Source organism: Helobdella robusta, assembly GCF_000326865.2.
Source record: "Helobdella robusta unplaced genomic scaffold HELROscaffold_73, whole genome shotgun sequence".
NCBI classification, from domain to species: domain Eukaryota; kingdom Metazoa; phylum Annelida; class Clitellata; order Rhynchobdellida; family Glossiphoniidae; genus Helobdella; species Helobdella robusta.
Genome location: NW_008705415.1, coordinates 161,315 through 176,314, shown reverse-complemented (window position 1 = coordinate 176,314; position 15,000 = coordinate 161,315). Strand labels below are relative to the sequence as shown.

Sequence of the window (15,000 nt, the reverse complement as noted above, 5' to 3'; positions counted from 1 at the left end):
TGGTTATTGGCAGAGAGAAAGAGAGGAACAGAAAGAGAGAGAGAGAGAGACAGAAAGAGAAAGAAGAAGAGAGAGAAGAAGAGAGAAAGAGAGATTACAAATAAGAGTTTCTATTTTTTATTTCTATTTTTTGTAAGAAAAAAAAAATATATATATATATATATCCATGTATTCGTAGCCGGGGACTTCAAGAGAAAGAGCAGGCACATTAACCATTACACTACACACCCTCGCTTATTCTTTACGTATTTTTTCTAATTTTTTCTTATTTGTGGGTATTTTTAGACTAACTTGCACATTTTTAGGTATTTCTTTCTTGTTTATGATATCTTTCGAATGCTTTTTTTCAAAGATAAATAATTGAAGAGCTGACTGGTGGTATGGTGTGGTGTGGGGCGGTGGTTATGTCACTGTTGTTTTTGTGCTAATTTGTCCTTCTTAACCATTTTCTTTCCTAACTCTTTGTATAATTTGTTTTAAAGATATCTACTCTTTAAACTTTGCTTAGTTCGTCTCGCTCTTTCTAACTTTTTCATTCACTCTTTCATTTATTTAACCTGTCTATCGCTCGTTTATTCCTTTTCTAACTCATTCTCTCTTCAATCAATCAACCATCCCAACAATCAATCTTAATTAATCAAGAAAGCATACATCAAATAGAGAGAAAACATTTAAACTGCGCACACACGCACACACCTACCAGCATACGCTCACACGCCAAAAACAAACGCATACATTTACACGCACACACAAGCGCAGACATCACATATACACACATATACAAACAAACATACAAACAAACACACATACAAACAAACATACAAACAAACAGGGAAGGATTTCCGATACAACCAAGCCAAACAGGATTTTGTAAGGTTTACACCCTGACACCTCTACTAAGTAACAACCGTCATAAACGAGGTTTGGCTTTAGATGGCAAGTTGAAACATGAAGATACCAATCTTGCATCTTCAACAATGTTCGTTTGTATATATGTTTGTATGTATGTTTGTATGTAGGTTTTTATTCATGTTTGTATGTAGGTGTGTTTGTATGTAGGTGTGTTTGTATGTTTGTATGTATGTATGTTTGTTTGTTTGTATGTATTTATGTATAAAAGTTTATATTTTTATGGTTTTAAATTATATAGTGTTTTTTAAACGTCATAATTCAACATAGAAAATCAATCTCCTCTGTTTGCATATTAATTTATCTACGGTCATATTTTGTAAACAAAGGTTTTTTTACATTTGAAAATAATATTTAAAAAAATTTTAACATAACTATAATTATTATTTTTTATTATCATTGTCTTGTTGTTGCTGCTGTTGTTGTTGTTATAAAATTGTTGACATTTGTTTGTTTAATGAGTGTATTGATGTTATGAATGTAGTTATTTATACGTGTGTGTGTGTGTGTGTTTGTGTGAGAGAGAGAGAGAGAGAGAAAGAGAGAGTTTGTTTGCGTGTGTATATATATGTGTGTGTGTGTGTATCAATGTATGAATGTATATGTATGTGTGAGTATGAGCGTGTGTTGTGTGTGTGTGTGTGCGTGCGTGTGTAGGTATGTGTGTATTACGAAATGATTAAAATATAATATCCAACAGTCGATTCTACCGACATTAATGATTCGGAAATAATCGTATTTATTATTTAGGCGAATAGTATTTGGTCGGATAATGACGTTGATGATGATGATGATGATTATGATGATGATGATGATGGTGATGATGATGACGTTGTTGATGGTAATGGTGATTGAGGGCATAAAAGCTTGTCATTGATTCTCTAATTAGGCTAACATAACATGCATCATTTTTTATGATGGCCACTTATTTTCTCAGTATTGTATGTATGTATGTATGTATGTATGTATGTATGTATGTATGAATGTATGTATGTATGTATTTATGTATGTATGTATGAATGTATGTATGTATGTATGTATGTATGTATGTATGTATGTATGTATGTATGTATGTATGTATGTATGTATGTATGTATGAATGTATGTATGTATGTATTTATGTATGTATGTATGAATGTATGTATGTATGTATGTATGTATGTATGTATGTATGTATGTATGTATGTATGTATGTATGTCTGCCCAAACTCGTCCGCCCCTGCGCCACATCGGCAAATGTATTTATTCTGAATGACCAGGCCAAGTCTGAAGCCAATGGCAAATCTCACAGACTCGTCGTCAAGCCTGGTGCCACAGAGGTGTTGGGCCACGATCTCAACCACCCACAGCTGGCAACGCTAGACATGGCCAACAAACGAGCGGTGGAAAAGTCGTCGCCGCATGAAGACAACAAATTTTGAAAGATTTTTTTATATTCTTCGTTTAAAATTTGGACGTGCGTACGGTCCCCCGGGGCGGACCCTGGGGGAAGAATGTCACGGCAACGAAAAAACCGGTGGAGCAGGGAAGACTGCAGATTGAGAGTGGCAGCGGCAGAAGAATTATAAACAACGGGAGCCAGCTGAACCACGCTAAGCAACCCCAGCCCACCAAATCGCACCGGCAGCTGAGCCTGGGACCAACCACTGTCGGTCACTTGAACATTGCAAATCGACGACAAGGCGGTGCGCAGGGCTCCGTCAAATTCGCCCAATTTAGAAGGGTCAATGTGTTTGGATGTACGCAGGAAGTACATCAATTTGGGCAAACTGAGGGCATTGCGGATAATAGTCAAGGCATCATGGGCCGAAAGACAGGAAACACGACCCAGGGCGAATTCAAGTTCAGAGAGCTTTTGGTCAAAAAACTTTATTTGATAATCGCCCTCGACCAAGGGTGTGCTTAAAAAACTCAGTTCTGGTGCACCAACTCTGGGTATTCCAGCCAGCGCATGTGGCACCTGAAATAAACTTTGGCAGTGAAGTTCGCATTTTTTAATGTTTAACTCTAAACCAATTGCAGCGGAGTTATGCTTCAAATATTTGTAGCTATCGGCCAGAGTTGGGCCGTCCGAAGCAATGCTGATATCATCCAGATAAGCGCAAACGAAAGTGGACGAAGCTTTCTCTAAGAGGGGATGAAGAGTTAGTGCGAACAGCAAAGGACCAAGGGGATCACCCTGCTGTACCCTCTCGGACGATTCTACAACCCAAAAGTGGTAGCCAAGGGAAGAGACTCCGCCATAGGCAGAATGGCAAAAATTATAGATGTTGGGGCAAAAAAGTTTGACAGCCTCCAACATCGAGTCTCTTCTCAAGGCATTGAAGGCATTTTTAAAGTCCAATTTCAGAAACACCCATTGATCGGGGAGGTCGGTGACCAATCTTCGAACCGCATGAACAGCGGCCTCAGCGCCACCCTTAATCCCGACACCCAAATGAGTCGGGTAGAACTTGGTCTTGAGTTCGACCACGATCAGGGCCAAGGCACATTTGCCGGCCAACCTCCTCCAAACGTTCCCGACCGCAATCGGTCTGACCCCTCCGTCTTTCTTATTTAAAGCTATTAGCCGGCCTCCAAAAAAGAACTGGCGGACGGAGAGTGGGCAAGCTTCAGATAGGATCAAATTAATGAATTGGGTTAAGGAGTTCAGTGTGTTGTCAATTTGCAAGGGGCCTGAAAAAACATCTTTAAGGTGCTGGGGTCGTAGGCCATCCAGGCCTCCAGAAAAACCGTTTTTGAACGATTTAACGGCCCTCAGCACCTCGGCGGGAGAAACGCAGCCAGCCGCTGATGTCAATGCGGGAAAGACCCGCCTGTCTACCGGAATTTTTGGGTGGATGGAACATAATTTATCGAAGGTGGCCGGCGAGCTCTCCGCCAGGCCCTACGGCAAACAGACAAGTCTGACAGCCGAGGACAGGTTTCCCTGTTCAATACAAGATGACACAGCGTTGATCCACCGATCGGGGTTGTGCTTTTGTGATTTGGCATTATTGAACCCATCAAAGCACAGTACCAGGGTTTCAAGACCAATAGTTGAATATTCGCTTAGATGCTTGTTGACCAGATTGCCCTGGTTGACCCGGCGACCCCCTCTGGAAGTCTTCTCTAAGACGTATGGGACAAAACAGTGGAGTCTAACCCAGTGAGCCGGGTCACCAGGGTCATTACAAACAGCCGTCAGCAAGGCGTTCAGATCATGTGCGAACTTTTCTCTGCATGGCTTAGGGATATGGTCGTACACCGGTACACATTTCAGCACGGCCGTCAGCTTGTCAAAAACACCAGAGTAATCCAGGTCGAGAGGATCACCGGAGACCGATGCGGCCGACGATCGTGTGGGCAACCCAGGCTTGGGGTCGGGTGCGGCACCGAGAGGCGAAGCAGCCCTCGCGCCCGATGGATCAACTTTTTTCCCGTACCCTGAGCATTCCTGTCCTTTCACTTTACCTCCGTGCCGACATAACTTCCCGTCTGGAGTGCTTCTATAGTGGTAAAAGCAGACGGGGCAATATGTATGTATGTATGTATGTATGTATGTTTTTGTGTACATACTAAACATACATACAGACAGACAGACAGATACTCGTGCAAATATACAAACAAAAAACAAACAAACAAAAAACATACAAAAAACGTGCAGAAACATACCAACGCCAAAAAAATAGATTATTAGACCCAAGCCAGAAGGAAAACCTGGGCATCATCGTACAGTACAAGGTCAAGGTCAGACTCATATTGGGTTTCGGGTCAAGGTTAAATACCATTCATAATTATTTTTCAAACTATAATCTATTATAATTACTATAATTAAATCGTTCATTTTTATGGTTTTACGAGCAATTGTTGTTGTTTTTCTCTATTGAAACTCAAAACAAAATGAATTTAACTTTTTTCAGCGACCTTGCAGTTAAGCTGCCCTTCACCTTGACTCACCCCAAACCAGTTGATACTCCTCCATCCACACCAACAGCCAACCAATCATCTTCGCAGGCCCCGACAACTTCTGTCCCGGCAGCCAATCAGCAGCCAGCGTCTGCGCCATCCTCGTCTTTGATTGGTGGAGGTGAAGATAAATCTGTGAAAGCCGATGACGTCATTGTTGACGTTGGTGGTGTGGGCGGAGCTAACGTGGCTGTGGAGGGCATTCAAGATGGAGACCTCATCCAATTGGATGATGAGTATGTCTATCAATCACCAATGTGTTTGACATCGAAATGTTAAATATATAATGATAGGGGTGAAGAAAGGAAGATAAAAAACGAAAATAAAAAAATGAGAGAGAGAGAAAGAAAGAAAGAGGAAAGAAATAGAGAGAATTTGACAAATATGAATACAGATTACTCAAATTACTCAATCATTATAATTTATTAACATAATTACCATAATTATCAATAAATATAATTAACCATATTTTTTTATTATAACTATAATTTTTATTAATTGTAATCATAAATTGATATAAACTTCCCAGATGCTGCATGTCCACCATCCACTCGCAATCTGTCGTAGCTGCGAATGATGATCTGATATTTGAAGATTTTGCAAGGTTGCGTTTGAAAGGCGTGATGGACCATGATTGATTGATTGATTGATTGTAAAAGTGGATGACTGAACGAACGAATGGATGGATGGATGGATGGATGGATTGATGGATGGATGGATGGATGAATGAATGAATGAATGAATGAATGAATGAATGAATGAATGAATGAATGAATGAATGAATGAATGAATGAATGAATGAATGAATGAATGAATGAATGAATGAATGAATGAACCACCAAGAAATGATAGAATGAATAAAAATGACATAACGAACCACAAACGATTGACTTTAATCATCGTGCAAGTTTATATATTTTTATGATCGTGTTCATGTTTTATAATAATAACAATAACAATAACAATAATAACAATAATAATAATAATAACTCTTTTATTATACTTATTAACATATTCATATCAATGCCATTAAAAATATTAATAATGATATTATACAAGTTCTCTTAAAAAAAAGCATTTAATGCTGTTAATTGTGGCTTTGTCCCAATAAAACACACACACAAACACACACACACATGCATACATACACATACCTGTCTATGGATCATCCTGTCAAAAAGTTGAACAAGGAATGTTCATTTCAACTACGAAGACTCAGACAGATCAGAAATTCCTTTGAATTGTCAGCCTCGATAACTCCGTGAAGAACTAGAAACTCATTCTTTTTAAGAATTAAACCTTATGACTTGAGCAGCGCCTTTGAGAAGTTTTAAAAGGCGCTAAAATATAAATTCTCTAAAAATAATAATAATAATAATAATAACAACAATAATAATAATAATAATAATACACACACACATATACATATATATATATATATATATATATATATAACAATTATGGACTTATACATATAATATATATATATATATATATATATATATTATATGTATACTATGTGACTTCTGTATGAGCAATTCCGGTTATAATGTAATTATATATATACATAAATGTATATAAATTAATATATATTTATGTTTTATTAATAATTAATTTGTTTGTATTTATTTATAGTTCTTCGGTTTGAATAATAAGCTAACAGAGTGCGTGGATGTGTGCATTTTTTAGAAGCCAACTTGGTTGGCTGGTTGGCTGATTCAATCATTCACTCGTTCATCTATTCATTCATCCAATCATTCATTTATTTATTCATTCATTCATTCATTCGTTCTGTCTTTCATTTATAAATTTGACGATTTTTTCCATTTAATACGTACATTCATTCATTTATAAATTTGACGATTTTTTCCATTTAATACGTACATTCATTCATTTGCTAGAAGTTCTTACTTTTATCTACGTAGAATTAAAAAAAACTTTTGCCTTTTCTTGACAATCCTACTCTTCTCCTTCTTGTTTTTTAGTTAGTCTTATCTAGGATTGGTTATTGTAACTCGCTCTATTTTAACTCTGCTGCTCGTCTAGTTGCTTGTGCCCCTTTCTTTTCTCATATATCTCCATATCTTGTTCTCTTGCACTAGCTACCTATAAAATATAGAATAATTTTTAAAATTTGCACATTTAAATATAAGTCTCAATCTAAATTCTTTCCTAATTACTTATCAGATATATTAATTGAACCTAAATATACGGTCGTCTTCTTGTTCTCACTTCTTCTTAACTCTTATTAAACACTCTTTTGCCAAATCTGCATTTGCGTTTTTGGCTTTTTTCTCTGGAACTTGAAGACCTTAATTTCAAAATTAAAAAATCTTTATTGCTTTTATTATTAACATAATTAGGGGCAAAGAAAAAACAATAAACAAAACAAAGAAAAAATAAACCAAACAAAGAAACAAAAGAACGAATGAAGAACTAAATTCAATTGAAACTTTTTACGCGATGAAGCACATCAGCATTATTAATATTATGATCGTTAAGTGTAAATAATTGCAGGAATATGTTTAAATACACACACACGCGCGCGCACACCACACACACACATATACACGCACACATACACACACGCATACACATACAAACACACGCTTGCATGCCAAACATGTCTATCAAAAAATTGGTCTCTTTCAAAGAATGAATGAATGATATCACGGAAAACTAAAATGCATAGAACTTGTAATTATATTGTAACAGTAATAGCAGTAGTAGTAGTAGTAGTAGTAGTAGTAGTAGTAGCAACAACAACAGTAGTAGTAGTAGTAGTAGTAGTAGTAGTAGTAGTAGTAGTATTAGTAGTAGTAGCAGCAACAACAACAGTAGTAGTAGTAGTAGTAGTAGCAACAACAACAGTAGTAGTAGTAGTAGTAGTAGCAACAACAACAGTAGTAGTAGTAGTAGTAGTAGAAGTTTTTAAGCATCTCAATCGATCTCTATATTCAAAGATTTCAACTTCAGCAAAAATCTTTGGACCTGATCATGTTTCTGAAAAAAATAATAACAATAATAATAATAAATTTATAATAATAACAATAACATGTAATAATAATAATTATAAATGTAATAATAAAAATTAATAATTATAAATGTAATAATAAAAATTATAGTGACGATGAATTTGAAGTTAAAATAATTCTGCACGGACTTACATTAGAAAATCTCATCTCATTAACAATATGGCAAAAAATCTTCTTCCATTTTTTCATATCGTCACCATAATTTTTGTTGTTGTTATTGTTGTTGTTGCTGCTGTTGCTGTTGTTGTTGAAAATTACATTCATAACATCAGCAATGTTCTTAGTTAGAATCTCCAGCAAGATTTCTGCCATGTACAACCAAAATTTCGGTATGTCAATTTCCAAGTCATCCGATGCTTCAAAGATTTTCTTCAAACTGGCAAAAAATTATTGTTATATTTATAATAATAATTATTATTTTCGCTATAATTTTTATTCTTATTATCGTTACACCCCCAAACATCATCATCATCAATGCCATCGTCATCATTACAATTCTAACCTTTCCACGAATGTATTAATGCAGAGAGGTGTTGATGAATTGGGTGAATTATGGCCACTGCCATCGTCAGCATCAGCAGCATCATCGTCAGCATCGTTATCTTCTTCATCTCTTGATAGCAGATGAATGAGTAACTCACTCATCGCCATCCTGTCATTCCTCGATCTTTCCAGACATTCGGTCATCATCCTCTCCACACATTCTACGTGATGTGTGCCCATTTCGTTGAAAAATAACTCCGCCTCCTTTTTGTTAGCGATCATAAAATAACAATCATAATATTTATAATTATAATATTATAGTATTAATAATTGTAATTATAGTAGTAGCTGTAGTAGAAATATAATAACGGTCATAATATTTATAATTATAATATGATAGTATTAATAATTGTAATTACAGTAGTAGTAGTAGAAGAAGTAGTAGTAGTTCTAGAAGTAGTAGTAGTAGTAGTAGTAGTAGTAGTAGTAGTAGTAGTAAAACTAGTAGTAATAGTAGTAGTAATAATAGTAGTAGTAGTAGTAGAAGAAGAAGCAAAGGCAGCAGCAGTAGTATAACATTAGTAATAGTAGTAGTAATCTAGTTGTAGGTTTACTTTTAAATTTCGGATCAATAGATACTCTTTGAAGAAGTCAGAGCATTTTTGTTGCAATTTCTCGCGAGTTATTTTCATTTTGTTGTTGTTGTTGATGTCATTAACGTTGTTGTTGTTGTTGATGCTGTTGTTGTTGTTGAAGTTGTTGATGTTGTTGTTGGTGTTGTTGTTGATGTTGTTGTTGATGATGTTGTTGCTGCTGTTGTTGACATTAGGGCTGAGTATTTTAGTGTTGATGTTGCTATTTTTAGTTTTGTTAATGTCACCGATAATATTGATGTTGTTGTTGATGTTGTTGTTGATGATGTTTATGTTGTTTTTGTTGTTGTTGTTGTTATTTAAGAATTCAAATGATTTAGTTTTATCTCTTTGCAAAATTTTTATAGCAACAACATTTAAATTCATGCTAATTTCATCTGTTCTGGTTTTACTGTACAAAATATTATTATTGTTGTGAATGTTGCTATTATTGTTCTTGTTGTTAGTGCTGGTGTTAATTCTGTCAAAAAGACACTTGTTATAAATTGTTGTTTGTTGATGTTGTTGTTGTTGTTGTTTGTATCTGAAACCGGAAGACGGTTTCATAGGCCCAAAAATTGGTGACGACGGTAATGATTTGTTGTTATTACTATTACCGCTATAGTTAGTATTATTATAAATGTTATTATTATTTTTATTATTATTAGTTGTAGTAGTAGTAGTAGTATTGTTGTTGTTGTTGTTGTTGAAGTTAGGATATTTATTTAAGCTGTAAGGAAAATGAAATGGAAAAATATTTTACTAATATTATTATTAATTTAAAACCAGCCAATCAGAAGAAAACACAATTAATTATTTAATATAACTAAGGTAATTATTATAATAATTTATATTATATCATTATTATTATTATAATCATTTATATTTTTTTAATCATTTTTAATACAAACTTCAAGCTAAGAGATAGACGGCTAGGCTGAAGATGTGAGAATTTATTATTTATATTATTATCGTGGTTGTTGTTTGTGTTGTTGTTGTTGTTGTTGTTGTGGTGGTCATAAATATTATTGTTATTAGAACTCTTGGAACACTCGTAAACAGAAATGGATTTTTGTAGTTTGCGCGGGTCGAAATTTTTGTTATTATTATTATTATTATTATTGTTGTTGTTGTTATTACTATTAACCTTGTTACTCATGTTGTTGTTGTAAATATTGTTATTGTTAGTGTTGAAGTCATTTTTTGCTGTTGTGTTGAATGATGATGATGGTGTTGTTGTTGATGATGATGACGAGGATGATGATGACGACGACGACGATGATGTTGTTGTTGTTGTTGTTGATGTTTTGGCCATTAGATGTCTCGGAACCCATCGATTCTGTCAATAGGATGGTTTAATAAATCATCATCATCATCGTCGTCATCATCGTCATCGTCATCGTCATCATCAATTTCATCATCCTTATCATCGCCATCCTTATTAGCATAATTGACCTCTCTAAGTTCAAGGACGTCTTTGATCATGAACTTTAACCTGGCGGACAAATATCTTCTGCTCGATATGTCCTTCAACCTCTTGAAGTACTGGTCCATCAAGAACTAGTTCATAGTTCATTAACATTATTTATGCTAATTAGGTAGTTTATGAAAACGAACGAATGAGTGAATGAATGAATGAACAAACGAACGAACGAATGAATGAATAATAACTGACCTTTGATTGACACAAATCAATTTTCACCCCGACTGTAGTTAGCAAACGACAGAGACTCTCCAGCCGACTCTCATCTCGACCCGACCTGTTTCAAATTAAACCAACTAATCATGAAACTCAATCAATTAATTAATTTCTACATCCACGAGTTAATTAGTATTCGAGAATTAATTATTAATAATCAGGCGATTAATATTCATGAGCTAAATGGGCTCCACCCACTTTAGAAGGTCGACGATACATTGATGGATGGCTGCCTCCTGAATCATATCCTGTCTGTACAACTCGCCTATGAACCTGTGTTAGGTGTATAATAATTAATTATTCATCCATTCATTCACTCATGCATTCATGCATTTATCTATTCATTCATTCTTTCGTTCATTCGTTCTTTTATTCATTCGTTCGTTCGCTCGTTCATTTAATTTATTAATTTATTAATTTATTCATGCACCTTATATTTCCGAGCGTTTTTGATTTTTTGATAATTTCAGTTTCCTCCTCGCTCTTCTCTGCCCATGTTGCTGAGTCGTCCTAAGATATCATCATCGTCATCGTCATCATCTTCATCATCATCATCTCAACATCATCATCGTCATCATCACATACGCTTGTTGGCGTCGTTGGTGAATCATTCATCTCACCATATTTGTCTTTCTCAAATTCGTGCTGACATCTGGGGATGTTTTTAAAATTATTACCCGATCAATCAATCAATCAATCAATCAATCAATCAATCAATCAATCAATCAATCAATCAATCAATCAATCAATCAATCAATCAATCATTCAACCATTCAATCATTCAATCATTCATTCATTTATTGTCCCTTTCATCCGACCAGCCAACCTAGTGATAATCAGATCTTTAAAAGTAACGAAGCTAGCATAGTCTTCGGAACTCGGGACGCTCCACTACAAAACAAACAATAATATTAATAATAATTTTATTATTATTATTATTAACTTTATTATAAATATGAAAGAGAGAGAGAAAGAGAAGAAAAAAAATTTAATTATAACCATAATTATGATCATAATTTCATAATAAAATGTGAGTTTTATGACCCATCGGCTCACCGTCGCAAATTTTCTGGCCAACTTTGCGTAGAGTTCTGAGAAGTTGATTTCTGTTATTGCCTGTTGTGAATGAATGTATGAATGAATGAATGAATGAATGAACGAATGAATGAATGAATGAACGTACGAACGAACGAACGAACGAATGAATGAATGAACGCTAACGAATAAATGAACGAGTGAACGAATTAATCAACAAAAGAATAAGCTACTAATGAATCAAAGAACAAACGAACGAACGAACAAATGCATGTAAGAAAGAAGCCCTAGATAAATGACCCACAACCATAATTAATAAATTATTATAACCATTAACTATAATAAAGGCTTAACCATAACTAATCAATCATTACAACCATTAGCTATAACAAACACTTAACCATAATTAATCAATTACTACAACCATTTACTATAACAGTATACGTCCGACCTTATCAAAGAGGATATTTATGCAAGACTTCATAAGGTGCTCGCTGCTGATCTGGTTCAGATGTAGTTGGATCTGCTGGCATATGCTCTCAAAGTTTTTCGTCGAGATCTTGTTCAGTAACGCGCGCAACTTGTTAAAAACCATGTGCTGCTGATTATGTTGTTATTATTATTGTTATCATTATTATTATTATGGTTTTTACTATTATTATTAGTATTATTATCATTATTTTTTTTATTATTCTTTAAAAATCAAGATCTGACAGACGCAGAAACTGTAACAACATGCAAGGCAGTGAAACAAAATTAAACAAATAAGTGAGAAAATAAATACAAAAAGTGAGGAAGAGAAATGATAAAACATAAAAAATAAAATATGTTAGATAAAATAATTAATAATAAGAGAAATAATAGAAAAGTAATTGACGATGGAATATAAAATGAAGTAACGGCAAATTATCATCATTATCATCATTATTATTATCATCATCATTATCATCATTATTATTATTATTTATTTGTCCGTAGAAAGAATGAAAGCAAACAGCATAGTAATAATAACCCCATCGCTCAAGCCTTCTTCGTTGCACACATTGCTGTTATTATTATTGTCATTGTTGTTATTGTTGTTATTGTTGTTGTTGGGACTATTATTATTATTATTTATATTATTATAATTGGTGGTAGTAGTAGTTGTAGTAGAATTAGTAGTAGTAGTGGTAGTAGTAGTAGAAGCAATTGTTGTCTTTGTTGTAGTTTTATTATTTGCAGTTAAGTTTTTGGTGTTGATGTTATTATTATAAGCATTACTATTATTATTATTATTATTATTATTATTATTATTATTATTAGTAGTAGTAGTAGTAGTAGTAGTAGTAGCAGTAGTTTTCGTATTACAACTAATGGTATTATTATTCATCTTAATGTTGTTGCTAGTGTTAGTGACGTAAATATTATTATTATTATTGTTGTTGTTGTTATTATTATTATTGATGTTGTTGATGACGGAACTTGCTTTCCAAGCGTTTTTTCCACACGAATGCAAAGAGACTGCGCCTGATAAATTAAAATCTATAATCTTCCGCGGACCATCAGACGAGAAATACTTCAAATTGTTGTTGATGTTGTTGTTGTTGTTATTGTTGTTGTTATTGTTGTTATTATCATTGTTTATCATATTATTGCAGATATAGTTGTTGTTGCTGTTGATTATTAGTTTGAGCGTTTTGTTATTTATATTATGTCTTTTCTTATTATTCTTCTTCAGCTTCTTCCTAGAATAATCCGTCATAAAAGCCGACGATGACGTCATTGGTGATGACACGAGTGGTGATGATGACGACGTTGATGATGATGGTACCAATGGTGATGATGGTGATGATGATGACGACGACGATGATGATGATGACAGACCTGCTACAGACTGTATATGATGAATAACAATTGTACCTTGTGTATGTTTGTGTATGTACGATTGTTTGTTTGTTTGTATGATTGTATGTATGTTTGTGCGCATGTGTGTGTATGTGTGTGTGTATGCTTGTGAGCGTGTGTTTGTAATTTTTGCATGCTTTGTTAAATATTTGCTTTATGTCTAGCTCAGACGATTATGAAATTTTTAACTTTTTTTTATTATTATTGTTGTTGTTGTTGTTATGATTGTAATAATTTTAATGATTGTTCTTATTTTTCTTTCCAATTCATTTTTGAACGCGCCGTCATAAACATTGTCACTTTATTTTAATACGTTCTGGTCACCATTGTTTCATTCATTCATTCATTCATTCATTCATTCATTCATTCATTCATTCATTCATTCATTCATTCATTCATTCATTCATTCATTCATTCATTCATTCATTCATTCATTCATTCATTCATTCATTCATTCATTCATTCATTCATTCATTCATTCATTCATTCATTCATTCATTCATACATTCATTTATTCGGTGTTCCATTTATTTATTTATTCGTTCATTCATTCATTCATTCATTTTTTCAGTGTTTCATTCATTCATTTATTCATACAAGCCACCGGGCAGGTTTGCATGCATTGAAATAATTTGCATACTCTTGGCTCTTATTACCACAACAACAACAACAGAAATAATAATAATAATAATAATAATAATAATAATAATAATAATAAAATAATAACAATAACAATCAGAAGCGTCATCTTCATCAATACCTGCATTAAAACAATTCCAGGTATAGTCGGCAGATTAGTTGGCTTAACAAGGGAGGGTGGAGTCTGTCTGAGAGCCAATAGGAAGTCGGGAGAGTATTTCCTGATTTCTGATTTGTCAGAGGAAGAGCACCTTGGTTCTGATTGGTTGCCATATTATTGTACGTAAATACAAAATATGTCGATTGTTTAAAATGATATTAACAATAGAGTTGTTATAAAACTGGAAATAAGAACTACTACTACTGCTGCTACTACTACCACTGCTACTACTACTACTACTACTACTGCAGCTGCTACTACTGCTGCTGCTACTACTACTACTACTGTTACTACTACCACTGCTACTACTACTACTACTACTACTACTACTATTACTACTACTACTGCTGCTGCTACTACTACTACTGCAGCTACTACTACTACTATTACTACTACTACTACTACTGCTCTACTGCTACTACTACTACTACTGCTGCTGCTGCTACTTCTACTGCAGCTACTACTGCTGCTACACATACTACTACTACAACTATTATTATTATTACAACGATATTTACAATGATTTAATTTATTGGCTAATTGACCGACCGACTGAGTTATTGAAGTAAATGAATG

General features: G+C 34.0%; 2 protein-coding genes across 2 annotated transcripts in view; one reads left to right on the top strand and one right to left on the bottom strand.

The window, feature by feature from the left end:
• The window catches only part of HELRODRAFT_89686 (hypothetical protein), a gene marked incomplete at both ends in the record, with an annotated part of 19,619 nt that extends 14,124 nt beyond the window's left edge, over window positions 1-5,495 (top strand). The window contains 4 exons of the mRNA XM_009031356.1: window positions 833-979; window positions 4,581-4,667; window positions 4,812-4,972; window positions 5,425-5,495. Coding sequence (XP_009029604.1) covers window positions 833-979; window positions 4,581-4,667; window positions 4,812-4,972; window positions 5,425-5,495 — 466 coding nt within the window. The remainder of the gene's footprint in view (window positions 1-832; window positions 980-4,580; window positions 4,668-4,811; window positions 4,973-5,424) is intronic.
• Window positions 5,496-6,882: 1,387 nt separating this feature from the next.
• HELRODRAFT_181587 (hypothetical protein) overlaps window positions 6,883-15,000 on the bottom strand; it is a gene marked incomplete at both ends in the record, with an annotated part of 15,578 nt that continues 7,460 nt past the window's right edge. Inside the window, 11 exons of the mRNA XM_009031383.1 lie at window positions 6,883-6,963; window positions 8,025-8,268; window positions 8,395-8,639; window positions 8,990-9,502; window positions 10,463-10,567; window positions 10,683-10,767; window positions 10,905-10,979; window positions 11,137-11,216; window positions 11,763-11,822; window positions 12,193-12,342; window positions 14,386-14,522. Of these exons, the coding sequence (XP_009029631.1) occupies window positions 6,883-6,963; window positions 8,025-8,268; window positions 8,395-8,639; window positions 8,990-9,502; window positions 10,463-10,567; window positions 10,683-10,767; window positions 10,905-10,979; window positions 11,137-11,216; window positions 11,763-11,822; window positions 12,193-12,342; window positions 14,386-14,522 (1,775 nt within the window). The remainder of the gene's footprint in view (window positions 6,964-8,024; window positions 8,269-8,394; window positions 8,640-8,989; window positions 9,503-10,462; window positions 10,568-10,682; window positions 10,768-10,904; window positions 10,980-11,136; window positions 11,217-11,762; window positions 11,823-12,192; window positions 12,343-14,385; window positions 14,523-15,000) is intronic.